We start from the raw sequence: 11,057 nt of genomic DNA, 5'->3' as shown, positions 1-11,057 counted from the left end.
TTATCAGTCTCTTGCAAGTTTGAGCAGGTTCTAGAAAATAGCTTCAAATATAATGCTCCCTGAGTCAGAGGATTAGTGGGTTTTCTTGTTAGACGGAAGAGCTTAATTATCTGCTTCATAACTTATCCTAGAATTGTCTTCATACAGAGAAGGTCTAGATATACCCAAAGTGTTGTATTCTAAAACTTTATTCCAGGGAGGAGTAATTTTTCAGTTTTTTAATCTGTCATGTAGTTCATTGCCCTACTGATAAACATAGCTAATTTTTTTGACCTATAGCTCTTAACAGAGGTACGAAAGAAATCATGCAGGCTAAAACTTTATAGCATTTTCTCTATGGACCATGAGAAATACTTCAGTAGTAGAATTTGTTTTATATATTTTTTAAAAAATATGTAAGAACCAAATATTTTTCTGTTATTAGCATCTCATCAGATGAAAGCTATTTGTTTAGTATATTGCCATACTTGTATAATAATCTTGGTATTTCCTATTCCATAGAAAAGGCTGAGACAGGATTTACATTTTGATCTGCTTTAGTTTAGTGGCTTGAGGTGTAAACAAAGTGGTATTCTTTTTCTCAGATTCATTCTTACTGCTTAATAGTACATGGCTATGGTCAGCTGTGCTTGAGGGTGGCTTAATTTTGTTTTTAAAGAGAGGAGAATTTGTTTTCTGAAGCTTTGTCGTTGATATGGGTGTAAAATTCTTCATAGCCTTTGCTGGAAAGGGTACAGCTCCATGTTGATATATTTGGAAAAGAGTTATGTACAGCTGTCTCTATAGAAACAGTGAAGTAAAATGCTATAATTACTCTAGGTAGGCTTCAGCATGTCGCTCGGGGCAGAGGAGCCCTGGGAGCGGCTGGATTGTGCCGGGCTGGGCGGTGCACGGCGCTGTTCCCGCTCCGCTTTCCCCTTCAGCTCCGCACGGGCGCTGCCGGGGCCGGGCTGGCGCTGAGCGCTGCTGCGCAGGCGCGGGACAGCGAGAGCCGCGGGCCGGGCGGCGGGGAAGTGACGTGCGGGGTTTGGCGTTCTAGAAAGAGCGCAGACACGGCCTGCGGGGGAGGGATCTGTGTGCCCGCTCTCTAATCCTTTATAAATGAGCCAAGCGGCAGGGAATGAAACACGGACGGGCTCTCTGGGCTTTCTTGAATGTAGCGTAGAGTTTGTTGTTTTGTAGCAGCTCTGTTTGTTTCGATTCAAAGTTTAATTTTTTATTTTTCCTTCTCTAGCATCTCCACCTTGCTAAGACACTGGACGCTGCTTGCTTTACAGCAAAGAAAATCTGAATTTCTCCAGCACTCAGGATGGGGAAAGATTACTATTCTATCCTGGGAATTGAAAAGGGGGCTTCTGACGAGGATATCAAAAAGGCTTACAGAAAACAAGCACTGAAATGGCATCCAGATAAGAACAAATCCCCCCATGCAGAAGAAAAATTCAAAGAGGTTGCAGAAGCCTACGAAGTGCTGAGTGATCCCAAAAAGAGAGATATTTATGATCAGTTTGGGGAAGAAGGTATGTATGTCTCTGTTATACTTCGATTGGTCACTTTCATCATGTTGAATGAAGCAAAGTAAACATGCGAAGACATAGTATGTGTTCCTCTTTAGACAGCATATTTACAATGTATTTGTTCTGCTCATGAGATTTTAAGTATCAAATACATTGCTGGGCTTTAATGCTGGTAATGTTTTAATTTCTTAATTTTATAGGGTTTTGTACAAACCCCAAATACCTGACAGTTACTGAACAGAAAAAGTTTCTATCACCCATGAATAGCTTTCTGTGATCTCTTACTGCTGCCTTCCTTTGCCAGAGCAGTTTTTGAGATGCAGTTCAAAAGGCATGTATTCTTTTTTTCAATTTTTGCTTAAGGCCAGTCTGCTTGATCTAGGCAAAGCAGTCCTTCTGAGCAAAAGCCCAGGTGTCCAGCCTGTAGTTGTCCTTGGCTTTGTGCCTAGAGAGGAAAGAATTTGGCTGATGTCATGAAATACCAGAACAATTTTTTAGCTTTAATTGTAAACAGTGATAACATGCCAAGAGAATGAGGCCTCAGAAGTGTCACGTTTATCCTAAAATGGTTATCTGGAGAGGACGACTTTTTTTATTTTTTTAAATTTTTGACCGACATGACTTTCAGTCTTATGATTGAGCAACAGAGGAAGTCATTAACATCCCTTCATACCATAAATGTGTATGGTATCAGGAATTCCTTTTAAAATAACTACTTCCGTTGTGACAAGTAGGCCTGCCCATTGCTATTTGCCTGGGGCCATGTTTTTTACAACTATAAAGAAGGACACTTAAATAGCACTATTTAGTATTTTGGGCAAAGATATAAAGTATGATCTTTTAAAATGTTGAATGTGGGAATACCTCCTGATGCCTCAGTTACTCTCTAAACTCTTCTAAGAGGGTTTTAATGGAAATGCAAAGGGTTGGGGTTTGTAAGAAGGAGGAATCTTCAGTGTTTTTGCAGCCAGGAACTTGGATGTACCTTCAGTAACTTCTGGCCAGCTATTCCAGGAGGTGTCCTCCTGCTATCACAGATTGAATCCCCTGATCTGCATATTTGGCATTAACAGTAGTGTGTCAGAAGGGTGTTTGACATCCAACAAACTGTAGTTTGTTAAGTACTTTTGCTCTGGTATTGAAATGTCTAATGTCTTAGTTGATTAGTGTCGATACCCAACATTAAGGTTATGTATGAGAACACTGAGCTAAAAAAAACCCCTACAAACCCCTCTTTCAAATTTATAGAATGCCTCCCTCATAATGTAAGCCTTCTCTTTTCTATGGTTATAGAAGTATGATAGCAGCTGTAGTTTTGAGTTGGTCTAAGACTGAAAAAAAAAAGTTTAAAAAACAAGCATTTTAACTTTAAGACTTTAAGGCTGTTTACTTTAAGACAAAAGTATCTTAAGAAGACTTTCAGCCTTCTAATAGTCTGAGAAAGCACCCTGAAATGGTTAGTGCAGAAGAGCACTGTTACAAGGAAGTAATTGATCACTTATTGGGAAAGAGGCATTGAAAAAAATTGATTTTAGCTTGATTTGAAATGGGAGCACAGAAAGTACAAGAGAATTTTCAGGGAGAGTTCTTGGCATGAAGAAATGAGATTTAGATCTCTCCATGTGAAAGACGGAACAAAACTATTGAGAGCCTCCTGATTTTTTGCATAGAGACAGTGATAGTGTATACAAGGGGTTTTGTACCCAAACGGATCTTAGTAAGTTCCATGATGCTTTTATTTGTGGCTGCATTGAAGAGAGTTCCCAGCATTTGTGCTTGCTTTGTACCATAGGAAGACAAGCTGTGATAATTTTGGAATTCTAAATTAAATATTAAGAAAGAGTATATGCGCTTGACTGTTGGCATGTTACCTTTTACTCAGAACAAATTGCAGGAAAATGGGTAAAACTAATTAACACTGAGTTACAGCTGAGCTATAGATGCTATGGAATATGTCACATATGATAGTGAGTAATTTTCCCCAGAAGTGACCTTGTAGAAGGATGCAATTCCCAAAACACTTTGCAGAGCAAGAGGAGTTCAAATCAAGCAAACCTGTCTTCTGCTCTTAAAATGCTAATTGATTAAAATAACTGCTTTCAATCATGTGAAATAAAATTGGCAGTGTCAGAATACCTGTTCTTCTGAAGTAAGTCATTCTAGAGCTTCAGAAACCTTGTTGCTGTTCAAGCTATTGAATTGCTAGTTAGTACCTCACATTCTCATGGTGAATCCTCCCTGAAAAGCAGACCTTTCTCTCTACTGCAAATATCTTTCTGACTCATCAGTCCGGATATCATTACACTGTATAGCAGAAAAGCTTATACTAATACCCAATTTGTTTTTAACTTGCCTTATTTCTCCTATTTAGGTCTTAAAGGAGGAGCTGGAGGATCTGATGGCCAGGGTGGTACCTTCCGGTACTCCTTCCATGGAGACCCACATGCTACATTTGCAGCTTTCTTTGGTGGCACAAATCCGTTTGAGATCTTCTTTGGGAGGAGGATGCCTGGTGGCAGAGACACTGAAGACATGGAGGTGGATGGTGACCCATTTGGATCCTTCACTAGTTTTAGTATGAATGGTTTTCCAAGGGAAAGGAATACAGTTGGCAACCAGTTACGTCGTAAACAAGATCCCCCTGTAATCCATGAACTTAAAGTGTCACTGGAAGAGATCTATCATGGCTGCACAAAAAGAATGAGGATTTCACGTAAAAGGCTTAACCCAGATGGCAGAAGCGTCCGAACAGAGGACAAAATCCTTACTATTGAGATCAAAAGAGGATGGAAAGAAGGCACCAAGATCACTTTTCCAAAAGAAGGCGATGAAACACCCAACACGATTCCAGCTGACATTGTTTTTATCATTAAAGATAAACCTCACTCTCATTTCAAGAGAGATGGATCAAATATTGTCTATCCTGTTAAGATCAGCTTAAGGGAGGTAAGTTTCTCTTGTGGTAGAACTCCAAGTGTTTGATGTTATTACAATATGATACAATGGTTAAAGCTGTGTGGTAGCTGTGTGTGTAATGTATTTTTTCTTCTTAATTAGTATCAGGCGGAGAAATAAACTCTTGATTTCATTATGAACTTTGTGTGAATTAAGCTACCTTAAGGGATTCTACAATAAGTGTGAAGTGAGGTGAAGCACTTAAAGTAGTGAGGGAGAGAGAAAAGACAATATTTAATGTTAATGTGGGTAATACAGTTCCTTCACAGATAAAAGCCTATTTAGACTCATTGCATTGTTATGTAAATTGGACATTGTCAGTGTATACTAAGTGTGCTGAATCAGGTGAAGTTGCAGGAATCAAAATCTTATTCTCAGACATCCTAGTAATGAAAAGAAACTGTTGGATAAAGCAGAAGGTCTGTAACGTTCTAATTTTGGTGCAACAATATTGTTGTTTGAATTTCTTTAGGCACCACAAATACTCACATAAGACAACTGTGAAATTTTATATGCCTCTGCTTATAGGCACTTAAGTGTTCTGAAATTTGATATAATAGAGGTTGATAATGTATTAGGAAAAAAGTCCTGTGCAGTGTAAACAAACAAAAAGTGAAATGGGATTCCAAATTTCCAGTGGAAATTTAGAAGACTGGCATCTGTAGAGAAGTATGAGTGAGGAGTTCATTCTGCTTAGCTCTTATTATTTGATAAAGTCTTTGAAGGATATATGAGCCCCATTACCTTCCAGTAGCCACTGTGTAACATTCATAAATTCAGTGATATTCAGTGACAAATTAAAGTTTTCTCTTTTTAAGAGAGGAACAGTGTATTAAAATTCTGACATCTGAGAAGTGCATAGGAGAAATGCTATTTAGAATTCTAGTCACTTTTAAATAATCCAAATTCATTTATAGGTATAAAAAAGTTCTGACCAATTTCTTTTTCTCATATTACAATCTTTTTTTAGGCTTTGTGTGGCAGCTCTTTCAATGTGCCAACGATAGAAGGAAGAACCATACCCATGACAGTCAATGAAGTGGTAAAGCCTGGGATGAGAAGAAGAATTATAGGATATGGTTTGCCATTTCCCAAAAATCCTGACCAACGGGGAGACTTAATTATAGAGTTTGAAGTAATTTTCCCAGATAACATTTCTCCAGCATCAAAAGAAGTACTTAGGCGAAATCTTCCAGTTTCATAAAATGGAAGACTGTGTATGTCAACAGATTAAAATAGGACACTGGAAATGCAGAAGACTGGCGAGTCTGCTTTAAAAGTGCAATCTGTAACACCTAGTGGAATCTTTGTTTTTTTTGTTTTGTGGGATGGGTGGGGGGAAAATACTGTAATGCTGCATGAGAAGAAAAGGGTTTAAGTAGAAGTTATACAGATGAATTCTGCAGTAAAAATTACAGGGAAAACCACTCATTTTGTTTTACATCTTCCTAATCAGCAATGTTTAGTCATTATTTTGCTTAATATAATTACAGTAATTTTTTTACAAAAGTCAGTGCATATTTCTGATACAGTACTTGAGCCTCCAAGTACGTTATTTCTTATATCCTCACCACGTCTATAATATTACACATTTATACAGAAATTTCAGATCATAGTAGAGATACACAAAGGTATAAATATTTTAAAGAGCACATGAGAGAGATCATTTCAGTATGTTGCCTTCCACTGCACAAAGCATAGGCCAGAAAAATTAGCTTGGACTCCTGACCAGCCCCGCTATGCAATGAAAGCCTTCTCTTTATTGCCTCCAGAAGTGTCAGGACTGCATTGTGGATGTGGCAAAGGACACATGGCCTGAGGAGCCAGAGTAGCCATTTGCTGTGGGATAGTTCCTCAGCCTTCAGGCAGAATAGCAAGAAGGGTTCTTCAAGGACAAGAACAGCAAAGATGTGAGCCTGCTGTCAAATGGGGCAGGGAACCTGGTGACCAATGACATGGAGAAGGCTGAGGTACTCTGTGCTGCCTTTGCATCAGTCACTACCGGTAAAACAGCCATGCAGGAATTCCAGGACCCTGAGACTAGTGGGGAAATCTGGAACCTTGGTGGTGGAGGATTGGGTTAGGGTGCACTTTACCTGGAATTCTGTGAGCCTGACAGATTGCACCCAAAGTGTTGAGGGAGCTGGCTAATGCCATTGCAGGGCCACTCTTGCTTATCTTTGAATGGCCAGGGAGATTAAGAGATGTTTCAGTAGACTAGAAAAGAGAAAATACCACTCTTCAAGAAAACCAAGAAGGAAGATTTGGGAATCTACAGGCTAATCAGCTTCGCCTAAGCCCTTGATAATATGATGGAGAAGAATCCTCCTGGAGAGCATTTCTAAAAGGTGGTCGGGGTAGTCAGCATAGTTGTACATCTGGGAAATCTTGCTTGACCAGTCTTCCTGCCATCTACAATGAGCTTTGGGGATTTGGGAGAACAGTATGTGTTGTTTACCTTCTACATCAGTAGGCAGACTGGTGAAGTACAGGTTAGATAAGTGGGAAGGGAGATGGATTAAAAGCTGGCTGAATGAGGGGGCACAGGGGGTTTAATCAGTGGCGCAAAGCCCAGTTGGAGACAACTCAGTAGTGGTGTACCCTCTGGCTGAGTGCTGGGGCCAATACTAGTCATCATCATTAATGACCTGAATTACGGGATGGAGTTTACAAACCACATAAACTGGGAGGAGTAGCAGTGCAACCAGCTGATGGTACTGCCTTTCTGAGGGGCCCTGACAGGCTGAAGAACTGGACACAGGAATCTCACAGAGTTCTATAAGGGGGAATGCTCCGCTGGGGAGTAACTGACCAGTAAACTGAATGTGAGCTGGCAATGAAGTCTTGTGGCAACAGAGGCCAAAGCTTTGCTAGCAGGTGAGGGGAGATGATCCTTCCTTGTTACTCAGCACTGATGAGCATCCATCTAGAGTGCTGGACTCCCTGGCACTTAAAGGATATAAACTTAGTGGAGCAGCTGTAGCACAGGATCATGTATGAGAGGCTGAGAGAGCTGGAACTTGCAGGCGTGGGGAAGAAAAGAGTTGGGGGAGATCTTGGCATCTGGCAGGAGCGAATGAAGATGGAGGAGCCAGGCTCTTCTCAGTAGCTTTCAGTGACAGGACTAAATGGACACAAGTTAGCTAGGGGTTCCATCTGAACACAAGGAAGCAGATTTTTACTGAGAGGATGATCAAACACTGAAACAGGTTTCCTAAAGAGTTTGAGGAGTTGCTATCCCTGGATACTCATAGCCTGACTGGACATTGTGCAGGACAGCCTGCTCCAGCTGACCATGTGTGAGCAGGGGTATTGGACTACATGAGGCCAGGAAGTTTCTTGTAAGCAAAATCATTCTTCAAACTTGGGCTTGGCATTTTTTGCTATGGGCCGTGTTCTGTAAATGAGGCTTAGCCCAAAGATGGTGGTCGTGTGACAATTCCCTAGGGAGCAGGTCTGTGCCAGATTGGAAAGATGCACAAAGAACCCTGTAAAAGCATTTGGCTAGGGCAGATATTTAAAGATCATGCTAATCTCAAGTATTCATTATTTTCAAAGGCCAAACTTTACTCCCATGACGAAATAAAAGAGCTAGGTCGTATCTAAAGCAAAGTTTGTTTAAGAGTCAGTGTGAGATAGGGGTTGCCCAGAAACTTTCTATGCTTGAATTGAGTTTTACTTTTTTAAAATTCAAATATGAATCAGTTGTCTTTAGAGTTCAAAGGTGCATAGAGAGATGGAGAGCCCTCTGTAATAGTCTAGTTTTATAATACAGTAATAGGGCTGGTTCCCTTGGTTGCAGCATGGATTGGTGGAAGAAATGCCTTGTGGGCATGCTTTATTACTTGAGTTTAAAACCATAATACAGTGCTTTAACAACACTTTCAAAGGGTTTGGGGTTTGGGATTTTTTTTGTTGTTTTTCATAAGAAAGTATTTCAAGATTTACTGTCAGCCTTTTGCCTGTGGAAATCTAGAGGCTACTTGCTCTGTTAGGTAGCCTAAGAAATAGCAGTGTTGTATATGTGACTTCATAAAGGTAAATCATATGGAAGTTGGGATTTAATTTACAGTAATTTTTACATGAGTGTAAGAATAATCCCATTTCTTTTACTTAAAGGAGTAGAATTTCTGTGGGTTATTGTTCAAGTCAATATTTCAACTGCAGATCTCTTCATGCAGTACCAGTTAGTTGTAGTCCTAAATCTACAGGAAGTAAACAATTGCTGGAGCAGTATTACAAAGAAAAAAAATTGCTGCTTAGTGCTTCTGCATATTGTTAATACTATATATTGTTTGTTGAAAATTTTCCATTTCAGTATGTTCCGTATTGCATTTCTTATGTGGTTTTTAAGTAAAAAGTGTAAAGTTGGTTTTTAACTTTCTCTTATATTTTGTTATGATGGCAAATGCTACAAGCTACATGACTTTAAAGCATATCAACCTAAAATACCTATTTGTCAGTTTAAAAGTTAATGGAATCAAGCATTTTGTAATCCAGGATCTTGTAACCATATCCAACTTGTAAAAAAAGTTACAGCAACTAAGACTATTTTTTTGTAACCATCTTCAGGTAAGAGGAGTAGTGTTAAATTGAGGAATTGCAGTATCTTGTGTATTTAGAGGTGTATATATATATATATATGTGTATAGCAAACTAAACTTTTCCAACTGTTTTCAAGCTGAAAATACAAAACTTATAGAACTGGTATGAAATAAATGCTTGTATTTCTTTTCTTATGGAGAGATAAAAAAGTATATGTTTCAGATACCAGCATGTAAAATTACTTCAAAGTATGAGAGGAAGCATTAATATCTGTCTGATCCAGGATTCACAAAAATATTTTTCTAATCAAAAATGTGCTTAAAAGCTATGTTTTAAAACCCACTTGATTATTTAATAAAGCTACTTGGGAGGAGGAAGCAAATACTCAGTCAACTACTATATTTGTAACTACTGAAATACATGAAAATAAAATGGTCATTCATGAAACTGGGATGGGTTTTTGATCTCTTGAAGGTGCTTAGGTGCCACAGAAAGTAGAAGTCATTACTTGCTTTGGAATTCATCCAGCATGTCTGAAAACCTCTGCTTCTTAAGATCCTTTTTTAATCTCACCAACACCAAACCTTAGGATAACCTCAAGCTATTGGAAGAGTAGGTCAAGCTACATTACAGCCCTTTCTCCTTCCTGCCATGCAGTGGTACTCTGCTTGCTGCGCAGCTTTCTGCTGTCCTGAGGGGGTTAGCATTCCATTCTTTCACTCAGCCATTTTTGTAGTAGCTGTGCTGAAAGCTTCTGAAGCCCATTTGTGGTGTGTTGAAGAAATGCACTCTGTTCTTTTCTAGTATGTGCATCCTCTATGCTAGTCTGACTCACCAGAAGCAGACTTTTTTGGGATCAAATAGATTTTCCTTAAACAGTGAAATTTGCTATAACTTAGGGTGAAATTCTGTGCACTTGAATTAATATGCTAGACCTGAAAAATATGGGCCATGAGCATGATACTGTAAATATAATTAAGAGACAGTTTTACTTTTCCAGTCAGTAAGTGCTAGTCTTCTTTTGCAGCTGACATGAATAGTTCTTACTGTATTTCTTATTGAACACATCCTTTAGAACCTGGGAGTTGTTGTACAGCCACTTACTGTTCAGCCCCCAAACTGGGCGAATAGCAGCACTAATCTCCTCATGAAGTGCAGAATCTCAACTCTTCATTTGTCAGATTGCTCAGCAGTTGACTCTTGGATGGCATGATTTGTTTCCTTCAGGCTTCTCCAGTTAATTGCTCTATTATTTGGACAGTGAAAATAGAGATCTGTTGTTGATCCCCTTGGGTGTGGAAGGGGAAATGCCTTGTGCTTGTTGCCCTGGAAATTCTGGCTTACCCAAGGGAGGAGCTGTACAAACAACAATCTTGTTAGTCATGCCTGATTGCTTTATCAGGACAAACTGCCATGTTCACACCCTGCTGCCCTGCATTCAAAAACCCCTAACATCACCCAACCAGCACCTGAAATACCATATAGTATTTCCGTAGATACCCCATGTGTAGTGAAACACTCACTGATAGTGGCATTTCATAGCCAGCGAGGTGACTTTGTTCCACATACATTCTCCACAAACTTTATGGTTGTTGCATGCCACGATTCTTGCATCCCAAGTATAATGTGTGAGAAACTGAAGAATGGGGTAGCCTGTAGTGTGCAATATACTTGGGATGAAAGGATTAAATAATTTTTTTTTTCAAGTACACTGTTTATTTTTCTTTCTAAAACCAAGGCTAATAGCAATTTTATTTCAGTTGTTAACTCTCTTCAATAAGTTAATTTGAAGTAATTTTTGGGTCCTTAGTATCCTAAGTTGCCGGAGGCTTATTTGGATTGGTTGATGTAGTGTGTATTAATTAGTGTTGGCAGATGCTTCCTTAGAAGGTGCACATTCAAGGGAGTCTGAAAATAGGATTCGTTGTATTTGGAGAAAGTGTCTTCTGTCCATTACAGCCTTCTTTTCATTGAGGTTCTCTCTCAGCAGACTAATTTACAGGTGTACAATCCACTCAGTCAGCATTGTGTTATGGTGAT

At 39.3% G+C, this 11,057-nt stretch overlaps 1 protein-coding gene across 2 annotated transcripts; it reads left to right on the top strand.

Annotated features, from left to right (window-relative positions):
• The first annotated feature begins 1,038 nt into the window (after positions 1-1,038).
• DNAJB4 (DnaJ heat shock protein family (Hsp40) member B4) lies at positions 1,039-9,464 on the top strand. Of its 2 annotated transcripts, XM_031058737.1 has the most exons (4): positions 1,039-1,156; positions 1,235-1,520; positions 3,889-4,463; positions 5,443-9,464. In XM_031058737.1, the coding sequence occupies exons 2-4, from the start codon at positions 1,310-1,312 to the stop codon at positions 5,674-5,676; spliced, it is 1,020 nt and encodes a 339-aa protein (XP_030914597.1). In that variant the 5' UTR covers positions 1,039-1,156; positions 1,235-1,309; the 3' UTR covers positions 5,677-9,464. The 2 variants fall into 2 exon arrangements, with proteins under 2 accessions (XP_030914597.1, XP_005423134.1); XM_005423077.3 differs by having other exon boundaries at positions 1,146-1,520.
• Positions 9,465-11,057: the final 1,593 nt, after the last annotated feature.

This window comes from Geospiza fortis, unplaced genomic scaffold (assembly GCF_000277835.1).
Source record: "Geospiza fortis unplaced genomic scaffold, GeoFor_1.0 scaffold333, whole genome shotgun sequence".
NCBI classification, from domain to species: domain Eukaryota; kingdom Metazoa; phylum Chordata; class Aves; order Passeriformes; family Thraupidae; genus Geospiza; species Geospiza fortis.
Note: the sequence above shows the minus strand (reverse complement) of the source record. Positions and strands in the feature narration are given on the sequence as shown.